We start from the raw sequence: 24,799 nt of genomic DNA on the forward strand, positions 1-24,799 counted from the left end.
TGCAAAACGGGGCGACTAAACCAAGACTAACCGTGGCTGCGCTCTCGGGAGAGCGGTGCTCACCGAGAGTTGGCGCTGCCAGGGCCGCCGCGCAGTGGTAGGGCGCTTGCCTGGCGAGTGCGGGCCTGGGTGCCCTCGCCAGCGCTGCCGCGGGAGCCGGAAGGGAGGATGCTTGGAAAACCACTACTCACAAGGACTCAAGGAGCCCAAACTTACCATCCCGAAGGGCCATGTTTTTGAAGTGAGACTTGCCCAAGATGGAGCTGCATTTACAAAATTCAAAAAAAGTTAAGGTCAAAACCTGCCTGCTTGGGGCTGGGGTTGTGGTGGCTCAGTGGCAGAGCACTTACCTGGAACATGTGAGGCACTGGGTTCGATTCTCAGCACCGCATAAAAATAAACGAACAAAATAAAGATTTGAAGAAGAAGAAAAAAAAAAACTGCCTGCCTGACTTTACTCAAGAGCTGTGCTCACCGTCCATTCCAAAAATGGCAGACCATTGTTGAAGCTCATGTGGATGTCAAGACTATTAATGGGGTAGGGGATGCAGCTGAAGAAGAGTGCTTGCCTAGTATGTGTGACCTCATGATTCAGTCCCCAGCAATGTGAGGGGGGGGAAATGCTTATTTACTTCATTTGTTCTTTGTTGGTTTTACTAAAAAAAATGCAATAATCAGATTGTAGATTGATCATGTTTGGCACCAAATCTGCCAGATCCAGAAGATGAAAATCATGATTCCAAAGGCTCAAGCAGGAGGATCACAAGTTTGAGATGAGCCTTGGCAACTTAGTGAGCCCCTGTCTCAAAATACAAAATAAAAAGAGCTGAAGATTCCTGGGTTCAACACTTAGTACTAGGAGGGAAAAAGTGACCAATAAATCAATCCTAGAGAGCATTGGGAAAGATGCAGAAAAGGTATCATCTCCATGATGTCCACGTGGAAATGTAAACATGCTGAAGGAAGCCCAGGGTCGTGTTGGGAAGCAACTAGAGCTTCATGGTGAAGGTCTGACCCATCACAGGTAAGACAGGGTCTGCACTGGAACAGGCTGGTGACAGTGAACCCCCAGTCCAGGAATCCATGTGAAATACAGACTTTAAGTGGTGACAAAAAAAGATCACTCTAGGGTACTTGTATATGGTGTGCAAAGTATTAGTCTTACAACTTTTTTTTAGGTTTTAAAAGTTCTTTTGAGTCTCCAAGGCTGAGAAGATAATAGAACATCTCCTTCCCCAAAATAATTCTAAATAGAAACTAAACCCAGAATAAGAGGAAGGAAGTCCAACAGGGTTTTGAATTTTCCCCATGATTACTGTTTTGTTTCTTAGGTTGAACACACTTATATTTTTTGAGACAGGTGTAAGGAAAGTGGCACAGGACACACTGAAAATCACCCAGACACATTGAAGCCAAGCAGAAGCAAGTTTATTGTTATTGTCCAAAAAACAGATAAGGCTGTCTCTGCGCAGAGAGAAAGCAGCAGACCTCCGCAGAGCCTGGGTTGTACATTGGGGGTGGGCTTAGCCCTTGCTATTGCAGGTGGAGAGCAAGCTTCAAAACCTCTAGAACCACAAGGGGGGAGGGGCATGAGGAAAAGGCACATTACCACCAGCTCCTGGAATTGGCAGGCCCCTGTCTGGGAGCACTATGGTCAGGGTGCAGGTGGGTGGAGGTGTCAGCCTCTGGGTGAGTGGACTCTTGCAGGAAGGAGGAATAGGATGGGGAGCAGGGTGAGGTGTCTGGCCAGAATAGAGTTAGCTTGACTTAACTTTCTTAATTAACACATAGTTATGTTAACAGCCTAACAACAGGGTATCACTAAGTTGTTGAGGCTGGCCTCAAACTTGTAATTCTCCTGCCTCAGCTGCCCCAGTAGCTGGAATGACAGGCATACACTGCTCCCTGATTGCTCTGCAGTGCTTTTTGTGAAGTTACAAAAACAATTTTCTTTCTTTTTCATTTTCGTTCCTGGGATGGATTGAGCCCAGGTGCATTTAACCACAGAGTCATGTCCCTAGCCCTTTGTATTTATTAATTTAAGACAGGGTATCACTAAGTTGCTTAGGTCTTTGTTAAGTTGCTGAGGCTGTCCTTGGACTTGGGATCCTTCTGCCTCAGCTCCTCCATCCCCGAGCTGCTGGAATTACAGGTGTGTGCCGTGGTGCCTGGCTCCCCATGCCCCTTGGGAGCAGGGATCTGCCACCTGACTGCAGGACTGCAATGAGTTGCCATTCAGTGGAGGTCACGGGCTTAGGTCTTCTAGGCGAGTAGGGTTTGGGGGAAGGTGGTGGGTAGGCAGAAGAGTTAAGCAGAATAGTGGCATGGACATGGCAGGTCATGATAAGACTAGTTCCTAGGGTTCAGGGTAGTACCAGGGAGGGTGGACCATCTCTGTGGAGGGTGGAGCTGTTTTCCAAAGATAGTCCCTTCTGGGGACTGGACCCAGAAATTTGCAGGATGAATGCTCTGCCACTGAGCTAGCCACTCCCCCCATGTGTCATCTTAGGGACATATGTGTGTGTCAGAAAACAAATGGGCTGGGCTGAGTGGCTGTGGGAGAAAAGAAACCAGCCCATGGCTCTTCGTTGGAACTCACTTCCTGCAACCACTTGGGGTCATTTTGTTTTCCATACCCAGGAATGGAATAGATTTGGGTTAAAGGAAGAGTCTGGTGGCATTAGAGGGGGATGTGGTTTATGCCTGAGAGTGTATAGGTGACTTTATTTCTGCCTCCAGTAGGAATGGTGAGTCCTGTTGGATACATGTTCAGACTGCCTGGCTCCTAAACCAGACTGGCTTCCCAGATCTGCCTGCCCCAAATTCCCCTCCAGTCCCTGGGCTCTTACCATGCTGTCTGACACTGCCTGTGACCCTGCTCACTTGCCCCAACTCCAAACCCTTGCTCCAGTGTCTTGCCCAGCTGGAGCCCCCACCCCAACAAGCATCCTGAACATATTCACTCTCAGTGACACCTGCCTCTGCAGAATGCAAGGAGCTCCAAGTCTGGGGACTTGACCAAACACTGCTGTGACTACTTGACATCTTTGTTCTTCAGGGTGTGGTAAGAACCTGAAAGTGGGGGAGTGTGTGGAAATAACACCCTGTGGGTCTTCTGCCCTGGCTCTGCACTGGGTGAAGGAAGCTACCTGTTGTCTTTGGCTGAGGATGATCAAGAATTTTGAAATCAAACCGTGAGAGGCTCAACTTCTGCCAGCTCCTAAGGTCTTGTGCAAGATGGCTATGCTGGGACCTAGCATTCTGTTCCTCCAAAAACAGTGACCAAGCAGATTGCCAGTCTTTCCAAAAGAAAGATGTTAGATGAGAAGTGAAATGGCAGGATGAGGTGTATGAGAAGGAGGGCTTTTAGCAAGAAGCAGGGGTGCACACCTGTGGTCCCAGCGCTTGGGTGCCTGAAGCAGGGGATTGCTTGAGCACAGAGTTCAGAGCCAGGCTGGCTAGGCTGGCCCCCATCTAAGAACTAATCAGAGAAGATGGGGTCTTCATCAAGTTTGACTGCCCTGGAGAAGCAGAAGCCAGTGATTCAGGGGAGTGTCACATGGGCGCTCGTGGGGATTTCCAGTATGAAAATACCTCCCTGACCTTGACTCATGAACAGGCAGTGTTGGGGGAGGCCAGAAGTGCGGGGTCCACTGAGATTGGAGAGATGCTGGTGAGACTGCAGTGCTAATTTGGGGCACTGTCCCCCTAGAAGTGTGTGCCTGTTGGCTAGCTGTCTTCCCATGGGTAAAGGTGGCTAGCTACCCAAGGCCTCTACAGAACTGAAATCACCACACATGAGGTTCAGAGGGCCTTAGTCCTCCAGCAACACTCCAGGGTTCTTCCAGGCCTAGGCATGGGTCTTCTCTAATCTGCTTTTGCACTTTTAAAATGGGAAGGCGTGGTGGTGCACACCTGTAATCCCAATGATTCTGGAGGCTGAGGCAGGAGGATTTCAAGTTCAAGGCCAGCCTCAGCAACTTAGGGAAGCCTGACTTAAAATAAAACAAAAGATCTGGATGTATCTCTGTAGTATACCATCCCCAGTACCACCCCCACTCCCATTTCACCCCCCCCACAAAAAAAAATAAATAAAAATGAATAGGGAAAAAATGTCTAGATGAATTTACCATATGGCATTCAGTCTTGGGGACTTGTCTAAAATAAAACTGTGTCCACTCAGGGTTGGGGTGTGGCTTGGTGGCAGAGTGCTTGCCTGCCACACATAAGGTCAATCCTCAGCACCACAAAACAAAAGAAGTCCAAAGATCTGTAGGAGAATGCACATAGCAGCTTTACTCATAGTACCTAAAAGCTGGAAATAACCCATATGCCCATCGGCTGGGGAATGATGGACAAAATGTGGTCCATTCACACTATGGGGTGGCACTCAGCCACCATGTGCTGTGTGAGTCCACCTCAGAGGTGACCAGGACAGGCAAATCCATGCAGAAGAGGGTCACCAGTGCTGGGGCAGGTGTGGTCACTACAGGGGCAGTGCTGAGAAGCAACTGAAATACTCGAAAACTACATCATGTGGATGGTTGCACAGGTCAGTATTCTTGCTAAAAGTCTTTGAAGTATACACTTAAATTGGTGCACTTTATAATGTGAAAATGATACCTCGTGAAGCTGATGAAGCAGCATAGCTGGTCTATCCTCGATGTCATCAGCCACCAAGCACGAGAGAACAGGACTGACCAGTTGGCCTCAAAGGCCCCCAGTGTGCCTGGGGAGGGACTGTAGTCTTGAGGGCCAGGAAGCACATGCTGAAGCCTTTCCACAGGGATGCGAGAATAGCTCTCACCCATAGGAACCTTTCCCAAGTGCCCTGAGAGGTGGCAGTGACATGGCAGATGCTGTCTTTGCTGTCTCGAGGAAGGGGAACCCCCAGAAACAAGACTTCTGTTGGCCTTTCATCACTTCAAGACCACTCAGGGTGACCTGAGGCTTTGAAGGCGCAGCACAAAAGAACACCACAGCCTGGGAAGAGGCAGCTCTGGTCTCCAGCAATTCCACCCACCCCACCCCATGCAGGAATGCCCTGGACAGCACATGGGGGCCCTGTGGAATGGGTGGAGGCTTGCTACTCCTGCTAACCCAGAACATGACCTCACCCCCAGTAGGGTGAGGCCTTATGGACAGAGCTCCAGACAGGTGCAGTTGGCCCTCTGCACAAACTTGCCTACCCATGAGGCATTGGCCAGTGTCAGGATGGCACCAGTAGGGAGCTCCTTCCCGATGGCAAGGTTCGCAACCTCTCCAGGGACCAGTGCCCGGTCCCAGATGGCCAAGCCAGACATGCTCCCCACAAAGGCCTCAGATCTGTCAAACCCTCCACCAACACTGTCTTGCTCCTGGCCCAGCACAAGGGACCCTCCAGGAGGGATCTCATAGCCCTCCCTAAAGTGGGAGCCAGTGGCCACTAGCCTGCGGTCCACATGGAGCCAGTACTTGCCCTGGACAGATGTCCAGATGATACAAATGTGGTGCCACTGGCCATCTAGCAGCAGCTGCAGAGGCAGCTCCCTGAAGGCTGGGTCTCCGATCACAAAATGGAGGGACCCGGGGATCAGTGAGTCTCGGCCATGCAGTACCACCTTGTTGTCATTCTCTTCAGTGGCGTAGGAGAGGAGGGTGCCCAGGTGGCCAGAGGATGTGCGGACCCAGCTGCAGAAGGACAGAGCTCGTAGGGCTGTGAGGAAGCTGGGGCTGAGGAAGATCACGTTCTCAGGGGAGGCATCCGGGAATGTGAACACGGGACCCAGGTTGCAAACTAGAAACAGAGGGAGGGGGAGTCAGCCCTGCAGCAGGAGCCCCACAAATGGTCCTCACTCTGGAGGGTGGACTTGCGGGGCCCTGCAGCCACACCTCCTGGAGGACAGCTTGAGCTAGGAAGGCTGAGGGTTCCTCTAGTTCCTCTTGCTTGCCCTCAGGATGTGCCACCCCCAGGCAGGAACTGAGAATGAGGTTAGCCTTCCCAGGGAGCCTTCAGTCCCTAGTTAAGCCTGAGCTGTCTCCTAAGAAGGGGAGCAGATGACCATTAGCACCAGGGCACCTCTGGATGCTGTAACAAATTGCTACAAATTTAGTGTATTTAAACAGCCTAGGCTTACTATTTTATGTTTTTGGAGGCTAGAAGCCTGATGCAAGTCTTAAAGAGCCCAAATCAAGGTGTCTCAGGACCAGCTCCTTCTGGAGGCTCCAGAGAGACATAATCTCCTGCCCTTCCCAGCTACTGGAGGCACTAGCCATCCTTCCTGTCTTCAGAGTGCATCCCACCAACCTGTCTCTGTCCTCATGTCCCCTTCTCTGACCCTCCCACCCCCCTATCTGAGTCCTGTGTTTACACAGGGCCATCCAGTAATTCAGGACCTAACCAGCTCTGCAAGAGGTGCTTCTTCAACGTGAGGAACAGGGGGCCCAAACTGCTGGGACCCACAGATAGGAGACCACCTGGATGAGGAGCAGGGTGGAGGTGGCAGGGGCACCACGGGTTCAGGAGGAGCTACAGGAATCTTGTAAGCCATGGGGAGGGGGCCAGGCCTGTGGCACTTACCTTCTCCTGATCCCTGAGGAGGATCCCTTGGGACTGCAGCAGCCCCACCAGGTGCCCAATGGCTGCTTGGGGCTGGGGGCTTCTGTGTGCCCAGGAGATGGGCAGTGAAGTCCCGGGACTCTGTTGGGTGAGGAGCAAGGTCCTGCCTATCTGTCAGCAGCATCAGTGGGCCCGGGTGCACAGGCTGAGCTGGAGTTGGGGCTGGGGTCCACCCTGGGGCTGCAGTGCCAGGGCTGGCCATCTGTAGTTGACCCTCGAGAGCAGCCAGCCTAGCACCCTGGCTGTGGACCTGGTGTGTCAGGCTGACCAGTGCATCCTGCAGGGCCTGTGTGCCCAGGGCCAGGCCTGAAATGACATCCCTCTGTGTCTTCTGCTCCTTTCCTGCCTGTACCCACTGCCTGGTTTTCTCAGTCAGGGCCAAGTCCAAGGCCTGCAGTCGCATGCCCATCTTCCGGCTTCGGTGCTGAGTCTTCCTCACCCAGGCCTTCAGGTGGGCCAGGTCCCCCTGGATGGCAGCCTGTGACCTGTTGACTGTCAGAGCCACAGCCTGGCTCTCCTCTGCCAGGCTCTGTAACTGGGCATCAATGTCATAGGACATGTTGTAGTTGTTGGCAATGCCCTTCAGCTGTGTTAAGGTCACTTCTTGGAAACTCCGAAACTGTAAAGAGGACACAGCAGTTATGAGGGGCAAGGATAGGGCAGGGATAAGGCCTTCCTGCTCACACCTCAGAAGAACCTCTGTGTTCTGGGCTCGTGGTCAGCGCTGCACAGTGACCCTTGCCATGACACTAGGAGATGCAGGTAGGGGCCCAAGCTCAGAGCGGGCGATGGAGCCCAGGCCCCACTGCAGCACTGGGGAGCATGGGTTCACCTTGCAGTCTCTGATCCTCCCCCACATCCCAGGTTCTAAATGGCCACCGCCAGTTGCTTCAGTTGCAGGCAGGCTGGGCTGGGCTGCATGTGTGCTTGACTGGGCTCAAAGCAGAAACTTGTGGTGCTGGGGCACTGTCTGCAGACCCCACACAGGAGTCTGGGGGCCACCCATGCCTTCTGCTTTGAGGTAAACTAGGGACCTCATGGCTCCCACACCCAGTGTTTGTGCCCAGCACCATCGATTCCCTAGACCCCACAGCTGTGCTCCTTAGGCCTTCCAGAGCCTCCATACAGACTCTGGTCCCCTGCCAACCACACATCACTCCGCTTATTTTCAGAGTAGAGCCCGGCAAACTCTTCCTGGTTTTCAGTTGTAGGGTAGGGCACTGCTAACTGCTAGCAAGAACCACAAACTGCTTGGATTCTTGGCTCACAGTTCACACCTGCCGCTACAATTGTTCAACATCCAACCTTCATTTGTTGCCAATTTTAAAAATCCAAGAGTGGTACACCTACCTGCTCTTCTAGTCTACGGAGCCTCTCGAAAAATGGTTTTCTTTGCCCTGCTGATCCAGCTTTCTGCAGTGAAGCCCCATGTAGATACATGGGCACCAAAACCAGGAGGAGAGACAGGGTCATCCTCCCTGGCCAACCCATGCTGAGAGAAGAGGGGGCTCCAGCAATCTCTGCAGGATACAGGAGGTGGCCTCTGCCCCAGTGTCTGCCTCGTCCCCCACTCCTTCTGGCTCTCCAGTTGAGCGGTTTTCCTTCCATGGCCCTGGCTGGGGGTCAGGCACTTCCTGCCATCTTAGGGAAAGGCATCTGCCTTCAAGCCTACTGGCTCTGTGGGTCCCAGGTTCCCAGGGAAACAAGCTTAAAACAGCACAAACAGCTTTTCTGGAAAGCTACTCTGCTGGGGCAAGGACTTGTCTTGTGAGCTCAGAGGTGGGCGAGCACTGATGGCTTTAGCAGAAGCACATCGACTCATGTTACCACCAAAAAGTTGAAGAAGGACAGGGAACCCAGCAGGGGCCTGGAAGTCACTGGAGTCAGGTCTGTGTTGGTGCCAGCATCCCAGCCATGCCCAGCCACATCCTGTGAGGCTTTCTCTCCCTTGGAAAGGGAACTGAAATGTGATTGGCCATCACCTTATTTTTTCCTCAGGACTGGGTGATTTTAATTTTTATGTATTTATTGTCTGTTTTTTCTTTTATGGTGCAGGGATTTGAATTACGGGCACTCTACTACTGAGGTTCATCATCAGCTCTTTTCTTATTTTGAGACACGGTCTTGCCAAGTTGCCCAGGTCCTCCTACCTCAGCCTCCCAAGTTGCTGGGATTATGGGAGAGCACGATGGTGCCCAGCTTGATTATTTTTTATTTTGTCCTTAGAGAGGGTCTCACTCTGCTGCCAAGGCTGGTTAAAGCAATGCTCCTGTCTCAGCCTTCCAAGTTGTTGTTTCTTCTTCTTTGTCTTCTTCTTCTTGGTACCAGGAATTGAACCAGGGTTGCTTAACCAGAGTTACGCCCTCAGTCACACCCTATATATTTTGAGACAGGGTCTGGCTGAGTTGCTTAGGGCCTTGCTAAATTGTGGAGGCTGACTTTGAACTTGCAAGACCCTTTCTCAAGATAAAAAACATAAAGGGCTGGGGATGTGGCTCAGTGGTTAAGTGCCCCTGCGTTTAACCCCTGCCCAAGAAGGATGCTTGTATGTTTGTGGAATGAATATGTTTCCAGATTTCCCCCCACATTCACCTCTGCTGAAATGTCACCCCTTCCCAAAGGGGAAGCCTACCTACTCTCCAGGGAGGTCATTAGAACATTCTAGTTTTTTTATTTTCCATCCTGGGGGCAAACCCAGGACTTCATGCACTCCCAGCAAGGGTTCTACTACTGTGTTACCACTTTGCCTCAAGGGGGTGCTCTGATAAACCCAGCCTAATTCCCTCTTAAGATTGGGAGCCATCTCCTCACAAGGCATGAAAAGTTAATTTCGGCTTTACTATATATTACTGCGATTTCTAAACTTGCTTGGAATGCCTGCCGGTGCTTTGAACTCACCCATGCCTGGCTTTCCCTGGCCAGATAAGGACCCTCTCTGAAACTAGTGGCGCCTCATAAATTCTGATGTTGGGATCTAAATTTACTCCCTAAGTGCTGGACCATTAACCTGCCTTTGTGTTATGCTTGTTAAAATCCTGTTATCTGTAAGTTATCAAGACTCCCGCCCCCCAAACACTTTTTGCAACTTTCTGAGCTATAAAGGTGCCCTCCTAGAGAGCTGCGGGGCTGTCTTCTGTCCCCACTGGTTTTGGGAGAGACAGCCTCAGCCGGTAGGAATTACAAGCTTGCTTTATTTTGATTTAAATTGGGGTTGGTGGTCTTTTCTTTGAGTGATGGTTAATAGTTCCACGCCAGGATGTCCAGGAGTTTGGCCGCCAGCCCTAGGACCTAGGGAGTCCTCGACACGTGGCTAGAGCAACTGTGGAACGGAACCTGAGGCTTCACCTCGTTAGTTTACACAGCACCTTCCCAGCGGCTACCAGATCCCATCACCCGCCTCCGCTGCGTGCAGCCTGCACTCAAAGCGTTTGAACTCAAGCGCAGTGGAGAGCAGAGCCGCTGCGGAGCGCAGGCGCAACCCACAGTCACGTGGCCGCGGGTCCCGGTCCCATCTAGAGCACACCCGCCTCCCTCGATCGGACCCGCCCTGCCGCGCAGGCGCACACGCGCGGTGCCGCCTGCCTTTGCAGATTCGCGGAACCCAGCGAGGAGCGGCGGGGGCTTTGAAGGCCACAGTCACGCCTCACGCGGGGACCGGAGCTCGCGGCCGCCCGCCGGTTGAGGCCGGGCCAGGCCGGGTGGCCGGTGCGCTCAGGGAGGGATCCCGCTGTCCCGGACGCCCGGCGGCAGGCAGCATGGAGCCCGCGCGCTCTGCGGTCGGACTCAGCGTCCGGGAAGCGGTGCACATCCTCCAGTCTTCTGAGGACGATGGCCGCGTCCTCTCCGCCCTGGAGTCCCTGCAGCACTATCTGCGAGGAACCGGGGAGCCCGCGCTGCCGGGAGAGCAGGAGGAGTTCGCCGCCAAGCACTTCGCTGCCGTGCTGCGCTGTCTGGTCGGCAGGCTGAGCCCCCGCTGGCTGCAACTGTCGCCCTGCGACCGGCTGGAGCAGCTCTGGGACAGCTTCTTCCTGGAGGGCCCTGCTGACCAGGCCTTCCTAGTGCTGATGGAGGCCATCGAGGGCACTGCCGGGTGAGTGAGGCTGGGGGCTTGTGCAGCGGCCTGTGACTTGGAAGCACAGAAGGGCCTGGGGAATTGCAAACTGCAGGGTTCATCCTGGAAGGTGCCAGGGAGAGAACAGAGCCTGCGATCTGCTGAACCCCCTGGAACTGATAGTGACTGTGTTCTCTAAGATGGGGAGGACCTGCCGGCATCTCGACCTTGCAGGACGGCGGGAGGAGGGGTGTTCACATCACAGCAGGCCCCAGCCAGCTCCCCTAGGCAGTTAGCATTGCTGCTTCGTGGTCCCAGCCCTGCAGTGAGGCTTTCTGGGCACAGTGGCAGCTCTCAAGGCCTCTTGGGACATTTTCAGGTTTTCCAGGGAAGCACAGCTTTTTTGACACGTGCCTGCCATGGACCCCCCAGCCCCAGGCAGTTCCCATGTTCAGCATCAGATCACACACAGATCAGTCTTTGTGAGGACTCTGAGGAGTCTTTGAGAAGCTGGGTTTTTAGAAGTTGCTGTGATTAAAAGCATGAACTCTGTGAAAATCCACGCAGAGCAAGGGAGGAGGTGGTAGGGCCCAGCTGCACTCACCCCATTTGTATCTGATTCAGGAGTGGAGTACAAAGCGTGTTCTTTCAGCTTATGAGTTAAGACAAAATGTTACTGGAGCTGTTGGGACTACCTGTCTAAGGGGGGCTGTGGAGACTCCTTTGGCCCGGAGCAGGCTTAGGGGCTCTGCCCGATACACCTGTTCTTGTTCAGCCCCAGCTTCCGTCTGATGAAGATGGCACAGCTGCTGGCCAGGTTTCTGAGTGAGGGCAGGGTAGCGGCCCTGATGGAGGAGCAATGCCGGCCGCAGATGAAGCCTGGCTTTCCCCTGCTCCAGGAGACACTACTCAGCAAGGTGGTGAGCCTGCCTGACCACCTGGGCAACCATCTGCAGAAGGATAACCTGGCCCAGTTCTTCCCCCAGAACTACTTCCCACTGCTGGGTGAGGAGGCCGTGCGGGCGCTGCAGTCAGTGGTGGATTCTCTTCGAGGTGAGTGCTGTGTCTCCCTGCCCCTCTTCTCAGCTGTCATTCCCTCCTTCTCCATCCACTTCCCCTGCCAACTTGGGTTTGTCTCATATGCCTTTGGTGATGGCATTTCAGGCTCCCATGGCAAGGTGAAGGTGCTGGGAGGTCTTTGGGTCTGGAGGCAAGTGCTGCTGGTGGACTTGCTCATAGAGCACTAGGTATTATCCTGTGTGCTGTTTGGGGCTGGCTCTGCCTCTTCTGGGCCTCACAGGCATGGCTTCCAGTTTCAAGAGAAAGGAGTGTCTGGGGCAGTGTGATTCCATGGGTCAGTGGCCTGTAAGGCAAGGCCAGTGGGTGGATTTGCCTCTTCCTGCAGTATGGCCCCTCCCTTCTTATTTCTATCATGGGCTCACTCAGGCATGAGCTGCACCTCAGCTCAGCTTGTTTAACTCTGATTGCTTAACTCAATCTCCTTGTGGTGCTGAGTTCCCACTGTGGTTCACTGTCCTTCCATGTGCTCAGGCCCAACACCCTAAGTCCCCTGTGACCTGCACCCCTGTGGGACTCAGAGCCCAGGAGGAAGCTGGCACCCTCAAGTCTCTGCAGGTCTGTCCACCTGGTCAGGTATTGTGTGTGTTGTCCCATGACCTCCTTGCTTTCTCTCCCAGGTGGCCTACACTGTTCTGTCTCCTTTGTGTCTCGAGTCCTTGGGAAGGTGTGCATCCAGGGAAGACACAGTGAGTAGGGCCTGCCTTGGGGGAAGCAGCACCTGTCTCTCCCATTCAGCCCTTGGGAGAGGTTGAGAATCACTGCAAGCCCCTCAGCAGCAGTGGGAGCTGGTCCCAGCCTTCTTTGGGGTCTCTATGCTAGCCCTGGGTCCACAGAGGTTTGTCTTGGGGCTTAGTTGTGCTCTGGGGGGTTCCCTTGCTAGCCCTAGGTCCATTGAGGTTGGCTCTGGGGCTCAGTTGTGTTCTGGGGGGTCCCCTTGCTAGCCCTAGGTCCATTGAGGTTGGCTCTGGGGCTCAGTTGTGCTCTGGGGGGTCCCCTTGCTAGCCCTGGGTCCACTGAGGGCTTAGAGCTCTGGGGCTCAGTTGTGCTGGCTGGTAAGCCATGGTGCTGTGTACACTGGACCAGTGGTCCCCTGGCTGAGTGCAGCTCCTGAGGCTCATGTCCTCTCTGTGTCTCCTCAGAGGAGATCTTGGGCAGGTTGGTGCCCCAACTGACAGCACTCACCCAGGGCAGCTGCTTGTGGCAGCGGGTCTGCTGGCACCTAGTGGAGCAAGTGCCGGATGGGGCCATGGAGGCTGTGCTCACAGGATTGGTGGAGGCCACTCCAGGGTAAGCAGCACAGCACTCTTTCCAGTCAGTGCATCTCTGGGGGTGGGGGGTGGGGAGTGGGCTTTGTGGCAGCTGCCATTCCCTGTGCTGCTTTTCCTGGTGGCCCTGCTGTAGCCGGTTGTCCTGTTGTACTCCCTGGGTGCGTTGGCTGGTGCTGCCTTAGTATTGCTGATTTAGGCTGGCCACTGGTTGTGCAAATGCACACACTGATGGTGCCCACCTTCATCATTGCCAGTGGATCCTCCACATGTGTCCACGGCTTAGTACAGAAGGTCTCCTGCCCGGTGGGTTCCCCAAGTCCACACGCTGGGGGAACCATAATCTCTGCTGAGTCAGCAGCTCTTTTCAGACTTAGAGATCCTGTTTCTTTCTCGTGAAAACAGTGTAGGTGTTCTCCCAAGCCCTATTGGACAGGAGGACTGTGTGAGAAGCAGCCCGCATACGTTTTTGACATTCAGGCCTGGAGGAGGAAAGTTAAGGACCCATTGAGGTTATCCAAGGCCCACAGTGAGCAAGTGGCAGGGCCAGGCTGTTGGTGCCATCAGAGGGTATGCTTTCCCAGCCTGCCACCCACCTCCTAGGCACTCATGACTGGCTTCTTCTGACCCTGCCTTATAGGCCTGAGTCCTTGACTGGCTTCTTCTGACCCTGCCTTATAGGCCTGAGGTCCTGTCACGACTACTGGGGAATCTGGTGGTGAAGAATAAGAAAGCCCAGTTTGTGATGACCCGGAAGCTTCTGTTCATGCAGTATCGGTGCACGGTGAGAATGTAGGGCAGGGCTTGGGCTGAAGGCCACCCTTGGTTACAAGAAGAATCACTATTAAAAGTGGAGGCTGACTCAGTGGAAGAATGTGTACCCAGCATGCACAAAGCCCTGGATTTGATTCCCAGCCACAGAAAACAGGTAGAGCAGTCACCTAGGAATTGTCAGTGAAGCAGCAGCACTGCCCTGCCCAGCTGCAGGCCCTGCTGCAGCAACACTGAGCAAGCCCAAGGGGGTTAGTGCCTTGGGACTTGGTTGCTGAGTGCTTCCCAGACATGGTGCAGCTGTCTCTGTGGCCTGGAGTGTAGGCTGTGACTGGAGGGCTGTGGTGGTTGGGCAGGGGAGAGCAAGAGCAGATGTCTTGGCCTGAGGAGGGACCAGCAGTGCATTGATGCCCACAGTGTGCCCAGCTCTGTCCCAGGTGGACAGAAGAGCCGTAGTCTCTCCTTGAGGAACTCACGTTATAGGCAGGGAGACAGTGCTACCTGCATAAACCATGGTATATAATTCATAGCATGGCACATTTGGCACTGTGGGACCTAGGGGGCAGCCTCAGTGCTGCAGGGCTCTGCAAAGACCTCTCTGAGGGGATCTGGCAGGTGCAGAGCCATGGTCCTGATAGAGGTCTGGCCAGGAGGATTGTGTGGCTGGCTTCTGAACACTGGTCCCAGCAAGCCGGCTGGCAGTGGGCCCTGTGCCCCAGAGAGCAGGAGGTGTGGCAAGGGTGGGCTGCTTCAGGTTGGGGTGGGAAGCTGAGGTTTAAGCAGAGGCATCCAGACCTGACTGTGTTACCCAGACCCACCCTGGCCTCTGTGCAGAGGATGGGTGGGGGCCAAAGTGGAGGTAGAGCCAACTCGCCCTGGGTGCTTGGGGGTGAAGCAGGCAGGAGTTCTTCAGAGCTCTAAGGATGACGCAGGTTCAGCAGCCTGGATCAGGAGGCCTGGCAGCCTCTTGAACCCTGGCTTCATGCCCTTGGTGGGGTTCAGAGAGGCAGGCGGACAGTGCAGTCCAGGCAGACAGAGAGCCAGAGATGGCCCCCAATCCCTGTCCTATAGGGCATTTGAGGCCCCCAGAATATAGCCAACCAATGGGATAAACCCAAGTACTGGCGTCAACATCTGGCAGTCATTCCGGGTGATGGGGCTGCTGGACCAGAAATGAGTAGCAATAGAGAATAACGGTGCTACAGCATAGTGCTAGATAAAGTGACCCAAGCCCCACCCAACAAACATGATGGCACCACCAGCTGCCGTGAAGCATGCCTATGAACCCAGCTACTTGGGAAACTGAGGCAGGAGGATCACAAGTTTAAAGCCAGCCTGGCCGACTTAGTGAGGCCCTGTCTCAAAATAAAAAGTAAAAGGACTAGCGATGTAGCTCAGCAAGAGAGCTTTCAAAAGGAAAGAAAACAAAGAACAAAGAGAAAGCTGAACAGCAGAGCAGGCAGTGCTGAGGTGGAAGGTGCACCTGGGCTGAGCAGAAAAATCCAGGACCTTTGAAATGTAGCAGCTTGATGGTGACTGGTTTTCAAACATGGATGAGATAGAAAATTTCCTTAGAAAAGTGTATGTGCCCAAGCTGATGAGTGCTGCTCTGGGGTGTGGCCTAGCAGGAGAGCACTTTCCTAGAGTGCTTGAAGCCCTGGGTTTGATTTCCAGCACTGAGGAAAAAACAAAAACAAAACTGACAAATGCAGAAGCAGAGGGTACTGAGGAGTAGTAGGAGGTGGAGGGCGGCACTTACCAGACTAGTCCTCAGCCTGGACTCCTGGGCATGACACGCTCACCCTCAGGAGCCTCATGCAGGAGGGCAGCCTCTGCCTCATTAAGGACACCACTCTTGTTGTAGACACCTATGCTGCAGAGCCTGCTGGGGTACCTGGCCATGGACAGCCAGCGGCGTCCACTCCTCATACAGGTAAGTGCTACCTGCCTCTGACCCTGTGGTGACCCCAAGAGAAGGGAAGGCTGGGGGGTCCCAACTTTGCTCCTGTTGGAGCCTTTGGGGTGGCTGTGGACACCAGCACACGTGATCCTGGGCCATGGCAGAACTGCTGCCTGACAGGCTGGTGCTGTGCTGCCTGCAGGCGCTAAAGGAGCTGCTGGAGACCTGGGGCAGCAGCAGCGCTGTCCGACACACGCCCCTGGCTCAGCAGCGCTACGTCAGCATGGCGGTGCTCATCTGCCTGGCACACCTTGGGGAGCCAGAGCTGCGGGACAGCCGGGAAGGTGAGCAGGTGGTGAGGGCACACCCCCACCCCAGGCATGTGAGAACCCCTCAGGATGCATGTTTGGTGCTTCCAGAGTTGCTGGCCAGCATGATGGCAGGTGTGAAGTGCCGCCTGGACAGCAGCCTGCCTGCCGTGCGCCGCCTAGGCATGATCGTGGCCGAGGTCATCAGCACCCGGATCCACCCTGAGGGGCCTCCATTGAGATTCCAGGTGAACAGGCTCCGGATCTCCCTGTTACTCCAGCTCAGTATGTACCTCCCCTCCTGGGGCCCAGGCCCATGGAGTGTCACATTGGCTACACTGAGGGCTGAGGCCTAGGAGTGGTGGGTGTCAACCTCAGCTCCTGGTGATCACAAGGATCAGGGCTGAACGCACCAGCACATGTTCCTCAGGACACAATCCCTGGAGGTGGAACTCCAGAGAGGTTGGGGTGAGGGAAGCTGTTGCCCTGGGGCTGGTCTGCCACAGGCTGCTCTGGGCAGGCAGAACAGTGACTGGCCTCTCTGCTGCCTGCTTCCTGGTGTGAATGCCACTTGTGTGGCCAGCATGTTTCTCTGACTGCTGGGCCCTGCCTGGCCTTATTGCAGACATCCCCTCCTCCTTGGGACGTCTTCAGGGGATCAGCCTCCTGCAGAGCCCCAGCTCCTTCATGAGGAAGTGACTCTGTAGCCTTGGCACACTTGGAATTTGCTCTAGAAAAGGACAGGCTACTAAACAGGATCCAGACGTTTTTAGAGGAGGCCTGGCTCCAACTGTGTCTGACTGCAGTGAAGTGGTGTCTGAAGCCTGGTGGGTGTCAATGACTGGTATGTTTTGTATTTACAGTATGAAGACGATGAGCTGAGCCGTGAGATGCTGGCCTTGGCTACTCCCTGGCCTGCGGGAGACAGCCCCTTGGAGGCAAGGTGAGGGTCTTCACATCCCTCATCCCCACCCTGTGTGTGTGCACATCTTGTCATTCTGGATTCCATTCACAGGACAGGAGTTAGGGAAGCAGTGGGTGGAGGTGCTGGGAGTGTCCCCACAGGCAATCCTGAATGCTTGTTCCTCTTGCTTCCCAGAGGCTCATCACTGGATCCAGTTGTGGCAGAGACCCCTGCAGAGACCATGAAGGGTAGTGTGCCCCCAGCTCAGCTGCAGGGCTCTGACTCGGAGCTGGACAGGTAGGGCTGGGCTTCTGTGCTTGAGGGGTGGCACTGGCTGCACAGCAGAGCTGAGCTGTGCAGGTCACCAGCACAGTGGGGTGCACGCTGTGGGGTGGCTGTGCCAACCCCCAATGCCTCCTTCTGGTCTGCAGCAGTGCTGTGATTTTTCAAGGCTCTGGGGACTTGGGGAGTGAATTTCAGCATTTTCAGGACTTGCCCTTGAGGAGGGGTACATAAGTGGCACCGGAGTCCAAGTTTTCTCACTGAGAGTGGGCAGTTCCATTGTCTATTTTGTCTCATTTACAGTGACGATGATTTCATCCCCTACGACATGTCAGGGGACAAAGAGCTGAAGAGCAGCAAGGCACCTCAGTATGTGCGGGACTGCATGGAAGGTGAGCCTTGGTGGGGTCACACTGCAAGTCTCACCTCACAGCTATTTCCTCTGAGGTCTTCCCACCCTGCCCCGACACGCTGGGTCCATCAACTAGCTGCCCCTTGTTCAGGGTTGGGGCTGAGATGACTGAGGCCTTCTGTGTTCTGTGTAGCACTGACCACATTTGAGGATAAGGATATGGAGCGCTGGGAAGCTGCCCTGAAGGCCCTGGAAGGCCTAGTCCGCAGGAACCCTGAGGCCACACGGGAGGTGAGCAAGAAGAGGGTGTTAGAGCAAAGGGGGAGGTTGTTAAGTACTCTGGTGGCAGGTCCCCTACGATGGCAGCTCTTCTTGTGCCATCTGCATTCTGGGTCATGGAGAGTGGGGACATCTTGCTGGCTGCTGCATGTCTCCAGGAGACCTGGAGCCTCTGCTAGGTGGGCAGCAGGTGGGTGGCCCAGGCTCTGAGGTGCATGTAACATACTGACTGCAGCCCTCATGTAGGTGAGTGTGGAGCTGGCCAGGGTACTGTTGCACCTGGAGGAGAGGACCTGTGTGGCGGGATTTGAGGAACTGCGCCAGAGAGCCCTGGTGGCCGTTACAGTCACAGACCCGGCCCAGGTAAGTCCCAGTGTGGGTGGCCCCACAGTGGGGAGCACTCTGACAGCTCTCTTTACTAGGCTGGGTGTGGTGTCTAGAGGGTGTGCCCTGTGGCCTGGTCCTCAGTGGCCTCTCTGCCTGGCTCAGGCAGTTGAGTAACTGACCTTGTGCAGGGTTGACTGGTGCCTGGAAAGTGTGTCTATGGCCTGGGCCTGGCCCTCATTGGCCTCTCTCTGCATGGCTTAGGTAGCTGAGCACCTGACCTCACAGTTCTATGCCCTGAACTACAGCCTCCGGCAGCGCATGGACATCCTGGATGTGAGTGCCTCTAGACCCCTCTCCCTGTAGTCAGTTCCAAGCTGCCCTACTGTGGGGAGGTGAAAACCTATGTGGACAGTGACTAAAGCCTCCCCAAGTCACTTTGTTGACCTGAACGGGCCAGGTGACTTCTGTCTGCTGTTTGTAGCCAAGTATGCAGGTTCACCACTGTTGGGACCAGGAGCTCTGGCAGCTGAGTTCCTTTGCTTTAAATAACAAAATGTACCACTTAAATATAAACAAAATGTGGCGTCCCCATGGCTGAGGATCATCCAACTATGAAAAAGAATGAACCAGTGCATGAGACGTGTGGGAGGAGCTCGATGCCTGCTAGGCCCTTGGCGAAGGACCGCCTGTGGCAGGACTGCCAGGAATGGTGGCCTCAGAGCAGGGCTGGGCTCCTAGTGCTTAGTGAGGAGCATGGTCTCTTAACACCATAGAATAGCCGAGAGATGACTACGCAGGCAGCGTGGGCCGTCACCCTCATCCCGAGGCTCTGCCTGTTGTGGGTGTTACATATATGCAGTAGCAGCGAGTCTGCTCTCCTGAGACTGGCTCGCTTGCTGAGCATGCTTTTGGTCATTCTTTAAGGCTGCCTTCTCCAGAGGAGTGGCTCTGTATGGAGGCCGGGGAGCCTCAGGGAGAGGTGGTGGTTGGGTTGGGTGTGCCCCACCTTCTTGCCTGCCCTCCCAGCAAGGCGCAGAGACCCACTAGCACTGGAGATGACTTTCTCTGTGACTTCCAGAACACCTGCCTTGTCAAAAGACTGTGAGGGCTGCTGGGTGCTGTTGCTGGTCTGGGGCTCTGTGGGGCTTGGTTTAAAGACTGTCCTTCCCAAGAGCCACAGCACTCCCCTGGTTGCTCCTCTCCTCTAGGTCCTGACTCTGGCTGCCCAGGAGCTGTCTCGGCCAGGGCGCCTTGGGCGGTCTCCCCAACACAGTTCCCTGGGTCCCGGCACCCAGTGCTCACCAGCACTGACTGCCTCTCAGTTTGGCAGTGTCATGGTTCCTGACTGGAGGGTGGTGGTAGAAAATCGGATCAGAAGCAAGACCCGGCACTTCTCCAAGGTCAGTTAGGGCTTTAGTCAGGTCCTTATAGGGAAAGGGCACTCTGGATGGTAGGATAAGCAATTACATTCCTCCAGTGTTATCTGTGCCAAGGGGGTGGCAGGAGCCTAGGGCAGGGATGGCACCAACACTGGTGCTCCTTTAAGTGAGTTTATGGTACAGATCAAAGGTAGTCAGACCAGTGTGGATTTAACACGTGAATACAAATGCAGAAGTGAGAAGTCCTAGAGTCCCGAGGGGTTTTCACCCAGGGTTGGCCCTGCTTTCCCTGGGATGTCTGGTGATGAGAAACTGTCATGGGGTGGTAAGGGTGGAGGCCAGGAAGCTTACATCCCAGTGCCCAAGGGTTGCTGTATCATGAGGCCTGTCCAACTCTGAATGTATTGCACACAGGGTTGGGACATGAGGCCAGGCACCTCAAGCAGGTTGGGGTGTTGTGCTTGTGTTTGACAGGGCTCTCCCTGGCAGGAGCCAGCAGGTGGCCCCAATGAATTCGCCTCCGTGGCTGGCTGTTTCTTTTTCCCCCTCATTCATCATTTTGACAGGTGAGTGGATTTATGCAGTCTGGACACACTCACTGGCTGGAGAAAGCATCACAGCATGGGGCCTGAGTGGGACTTTGGGCAGGAACATGTTTGGTTGTTCTTAAGTTAATGTGAAGTTTTCTGGAAGCGTCCCTCTGCCATTAAGCTTTGCAGTGTGTCAGTCACTGTTGTGTCCGACTACTCCTGGTCTCAGGGTTATGGATGGACTGGTAGTGCCCTGCATGCTCTCCACCCCGACTGCCACTTGCTCACCTCCTTCTGCCTTGGCCAGCCCTGAGCTCCCACCCACCATCAGGTGTGGCCCTCAGACAAGAGTGGAGAAGCTGTGCTTCTTTCTCACTGAGCCCAGCATATGTGCTGGGCATCTGGGAACACCTTCTCCCTGGCTCTACTGGAGCCTCGTGGGGTTGGGTGGTGACTAGAGCAAGAAGGCTCTGCAGAACCTTTGGACCCAGGCTCTCCCTCTGTATCCCTGGGGCTAGACAGCCAGCCTTGAGGTGCCATGGCTCTGCCACTACTAGATTCTGTGTTGCAGGCCTCTAGTGACCTTTGACCTTTTGGGAGATGACCAGTTGGTTCTTGGAAGACTGACCCATACTTTGGGGGCCTTGATGTATCTGGCAGTCAACACCACAGTGAGTTGGAAAGTGGGAATTTCAGGTCCTGCCACATCTCCTTCACCGCTGCAGAGTGAGGGCTTCATCCAAGTGTTCGCATTGATGGCATGTGTGGCCCTACCTGTGGGAGGGGGTGATGGCCACGGTCATGGGCCTGGAGCACTGCATACCTGACATTCTCCCTTTACCATGGCCCTGAGGACAGGCCTATGTGAAGCTGCACAGGGGCATCAGATATGTGTCTTTTAGGGTGCTGGGTAAGGGGAGTGGCAAGCTGAACATGGTACCCATACTTCTGCTGGTTTTCAGGTGGCTGTACGCATGGGTAAGGCCCTGCTGGAATTTGTGTGGGCCCTTCGCTTCCATGTGGACACGTGAGTGGGCTGCGGGCTGCGGGCGTGGAGTCTCTGGCAGCAAGGTGTGGGCTATGCGGTGGGAGGTAGCCTGACCAGGCCCAATGCGCAGTGTTGCGGATTGATCTGCTGGACTCAGGGAAGTGTCCCTGCAGTTCTGGCAGTGCTGTTTAGGGGCTCTGGCCACATAGTTGCACCTCACCTTCTCTAACTTCTTGCTTGGTAGCTACGTGCGCCGGGGCTTGCTTTCTGCGGTCTCTTCTGTCTTCCTCAGCGTGCCTGCAGAGCGATTACTAGAGGACCTGCCAGATGAGCTGCTGGAAACCAGGTCCTGGCTGGCAGGTGAGTAGCCCTGGCTGTAGCAGCCAAGCAGGCAGGACATCTGGGCATGTGAGAAGGCTGGAGCAACCTAGCTTAAGAGTGGGCATGTCCCTCCCTGTTGTGCTGAGAAATATGGTTAACCTAGCATGGGGCAAAAGGGGGAGAGGACAGTCATGGCTGTGGTTGCTTTGGGGAATCCACTGAGGTTCCTGATAGAAGGCTATGCAGGTAGTGGAAGTGCTGGGAGCCTGCACCCAGACTTAGAGGTGCAGTGTCTGCCGTACTTTGTCCCCTCCTCCCAGCTCCAGACACTGAACACCCCCCAGGCTCCTGAGCTGGACCCATGGACAGGCCCTCCAGCTGCCCTGGGATGCTCTGTGATGTCTTTTTCTTTCCATTTGACCCCAATACAGGGTCCAGCTGAGGCTCCCACGTGACTCATAGCTGCCCTGCCTCTTGGGCTTCTGGCTGGGCATCTTCTGTTGCTGTGCTTTTCCTGCTGAAGCCATGTGGCTTGTGGAAGGCCCCACTCATTAGGCCCAAGTTCCACCTGCTTGTCAGGCATCTGGGCCAGGCAGGGGCAGGGTCTTTACATGCTGCAGGTGCCCCAGGTGGGCAACTCTAGGCAGGATCATTGTAGGAAGACTGCCTTCCCATTGGTGATAGCGAGGACTTTATTGGTGTCTGTTCCATCCTAGCTGTGGGCTTCTTCCCTGCCTAGCTCCTGCCATGGCAGGAATGGGCATTGTCCACAGGAAGTGGAACAGATGAATCATTGGGTGCCAGGAAGAGCCAAGAGCAGGCTTGGTGGCTGTGGAGAGGGTCAGCCATCATTTGACCTCTCCCCAGCACCTGGGCTTGGGGTGCCAGGTCCCAGGAGCACAGCTTACCACCAGAGCTTGTGTCTCAGAGAAGCAGAGGGCTTTATCTCCCTTGAAGGGAAGTGAGGGATGCCCAGAGCCTCTGCCTCCTTTGTCCTTGTCTACCTGTGGCCTTTGGGAAAGTCCCAGGCTTCTATTCAGGACCTGGCTCCTCTCTCTGTGTCAGTCCTGGTTGGGTGGAAGCACCAGCTATGTCTCCTCACATGCAGTCTGGAAGAACTGCAGGAGCTCAGGGCTCATCTCCTCAGGCTGGTTTTAACCCAGGTTGGTGCTCAGGATAGCTGAGCTATGTGACTGGACTGTGGCCTGGATCCCTCCCTCCCAGTGGAGGTGTCTCCATCACCTGTCCCACGGTAGAGAGCCCTTTGCCAGGTGAGTGAGGTAGGTTGTTGGAACAGGAATGACTGGCCCTGCAATGTACTTGTGTTGTTTTTACCTGGCAGATGTGGCTGAGAAGGATGTTGATGAGAACTGCAGGGAGCTGGCCGTGAGAGCGCTGCTGCTTCTGGAACGACTCAGAGACAGACTCCTCTCCCTTTCCTCCTAGTCCCTGATGGACCCTAGGCATTCCTGCTGGGTGGGAGGAAGGCTTCAACAAGTGGACCCATGTAACACCTGAGTTTGCAGTTTGACCAGGTCTGGAGGGCCATCCGGTCCCAGTGTGTGCATGTAGGAAGGGTGTGTTCAGCTAAAAATATGGAGGGCCTCGCCCTGGCCCCCACAGGCAGAGCAACCCAAATGCTGGCCTGCAGCTCCCAGTGGGCCCTGTGGTCAGGGAACGCCAGAAGCAGGAAGGAAGCAGCTGCTCAGAGCCCAGTAGCAGAGCAGGCTTGGCCCTTGGCCCTGTGGCTCAGTGCTGTCCCAGGAGAATAAATAGGGCAGGAGGTATCACAAGTCTTCCTTTGTGGTTTTCAGTGAGCAGGGACTTCAATTCCTAGAGGACTGTGAGATGCAGCCATGAAAATGGAGTGCAGTGTGAGGCAAAGGGGGGTGGAAGGGGCCTCTGAGAAAGTAGGCTTTATTGGAGTTGTAGGAGTATCAACATCTGTTGGTAGGTGTGATCGTCAGGACTTGGGCCTGGCCACAGTGGTCCCTGCTGAACCATCCTGGAGCCATCTGGGTGTGGGTGTGATTAGCAGTGATGGGCATCTCTAAGACCCAGGTGCAGCCTCAGTGCACCAAGTTCTACAAGTTCCTTCCACTCCACAACTGGTAGTTGGGAGAACCTGGGAAAGCTGAATCCACTGAATCCAGCTCCTTTAAAAGGAATTAAACCAAAACACCACGGAAGCTGCCAAGTGCCCTGAGGCAGGAACGCTGAGGGAAGGCTTAGGGATACAGGCAGTCCTCTGCACACTGTGGGCTGGGCCCTGCTTACTTGTTATGTTATGAACATGTTTTTTTTCCCCCTACAAAAAAGAGATGACTAGAGACTGGGAATTCCAGAAGCAGATCTCAGCAGCAGGACAATGGCCAAGGCCCATCAGGGGCCATTCTCTACCTCCTCTATCACCTCATCATGGTCCTCGATGCTGTTGTGGCGGATCCGCTCAGGCACCACGCGTGTCAGAGGGAGGCCCAGGCCCTGATGCACGGCATCTACTGTCTGCTGGTCCACGTAGTAGGACATGTTGGCAGAAGGAAGTCTCTTGCGCATCTCCTCGAGGTACCTGTAGGCCTAGGGCAGAGGGAACAGCTGTTACTTAAAGGCCCAGTGGACACCTCAGCATATGAGAGCCAAGGGAGCCATCTTGTCTGTTCACTGTAATAAGGTCACCTCAACATGAAGTACCCACTCTGTCCCAGGGGTTGTAAGCAGGGAAGATGCGTTTTGAGGTTTCTGGTATTTACAAGGGGACATGTGTCCCAGGGCAAGGTATGTTTCAGGCTGTGGCCAGTATGAACAACTGAAAACCAGAACCCCAGAGAGTCCTCTGGCAACCCAGAGCAAGAATGTGGTCCAAGTTCCAGAATTGTATTCCCTCTAAAACTGTTCCCTGGATGGTGGTGGACCTGCTGCAGGAGGGTGGATTCCATTTCCGTCTACTGTAGCACATGTACTTGCTGGAATGCAGGGCAGGCATTGTTTATTTCAGCTGAGTGTAAGATTTATCCCAATTCTATCACATCTCCTGTGTGAATGGTCCTTGATCCTAGGCCTGTAAACTGGAAATGTCAATGGGTTTCCTGTGTGATTTCATCTGGTCTTGCCAGGGGGACATGTGGAAGGGCACAGTGGTGACACTCATGATGGAGCTCCAGGGCCAAGGCAGGATGGGCCTTAGCCTCCTCAGAGCACTATGCTTAAGGCCTCTTCATCCTCAGGGTGGGACACATACAAATGGGGGAGGATATATGGGGCTTTATGCTGCTTCTAGGGCTCACTCCCATGGGGCACATGAATTCAGAATGTGACCAAAATTTTTAGCAGCTTTTAAATTGTTAATGAGAAATAACAATTTGATCTTAGTATTTAAGGCTTAAAGATGGTGAAATACTTGGAACAATTTTATTTTGGATAGATAAAGCTAGTAAGCACAGAGAAGAATATGAAGATCATGTAAG

At 54.4% G+C, this 24,799-nt stretch overlaps 3 protein-coding genes across 7 annotated transcripts in view; 1 reads left to right on the forward strand and 2 right to left on the reverse strand.

Annotated features, from left to right (window-relative positions):
• Positions 1-4,280: 4,280 nt before the first annotated feature.
• On the reverse strand, positions 4,281-8,264 carry Ptx4 (pentraxin 4). Its single transcript, XM_058578715.1, has 3 exons — positions 7,949-8,264; positions 6,560-7,217; positions 4,281-5,776 (listed from the first exon to the last, which is right to left on the reverse strand). The coding sequence occupies exons 1-3, from the start codon at positions 8,204-8,206 to the stop codon at positions 5,136-5,138; spliced, it is 1,557 nt and encodes a 518-aa protein (XP_058434698.1). The 5' UTR covers positions 8,207-8,264; the 3' UTR covers positions 4,281-5,135.
• Positions 8,265-10,165: 1,901 nt separating this feature from the next.
• Telo2 (telomere maintenance 2) lies at positions 10,166-24,413 on the forward strand. The gene is made up of 20 exons (XM_058578707.1): positions 10,166-10,688; positions 11,425-11,702; positions 12,347-12,415; positions 12,869-13,016; positions 13,676-13,778; positions 15,630-15,698; positions 15,868-16,009; positions 16,085-16,221; positions 16,837-16,916; positions 17,073-17,174; positions 17,463-17,551; positions 17,705-17,802; positions 18,037-18,153; positions 18,379-18,450; positions 19,326-19,517; positions 19,971-20,062; positions 20,598-20,697; positions 20,989-21,053; positions 21,259-21,367; positions 22,671-24,413. Exons 1-20 carry the CDS (start codon positions 10,354-10,356, stop codon positions 22,779-22,781), a joined length of 2,508 nt encoding a protein of 835 aa, XP_058434690.1. The 5' UTR covers positions 10,166-10,353; the 3' UTR covers positions 22,782-24,413.
• Positions 23,237-24,799, reverse strand: part of Ift140 (intraflagellar transport 140) — a 74,492-nt gene continuing 72,929 nt past the window's right edge. For all 5 annotated transcript variants that reach the window (XM_046441987.2, XM_058578702.1, XM_046442002.2 and 2 more), the window contains one exon: positions 23,237-23,912. In XM_046441987.2, coding sequence (XP_046297943.1) covers positions 23,718-23,912 — 195 coding nt within the window. In that variant the 3' untranslated portion in view covers positions 23,237-23,717. The remainder of the gene's footprint in view (positions 23,913-24,799) is intronic.

Source organism: Marmota monax, unplaced genomic scaffold (assembly GCF_021218885.2).
Source record: "Marmota monax isolate L192 unplaced genomic scaffold, Marmota_monax_Labrador192_F-V1.1 WCK01_AAM20220418_F8-fsc00035, whole genome shotgun sequence".
In the NCBI taxonomy this organism is placed as follows: Eukaryota; Metazoa; Chordata; class Mammalia; order Rodentia; family Sciuridae; genus Marmota; species Marmota monax.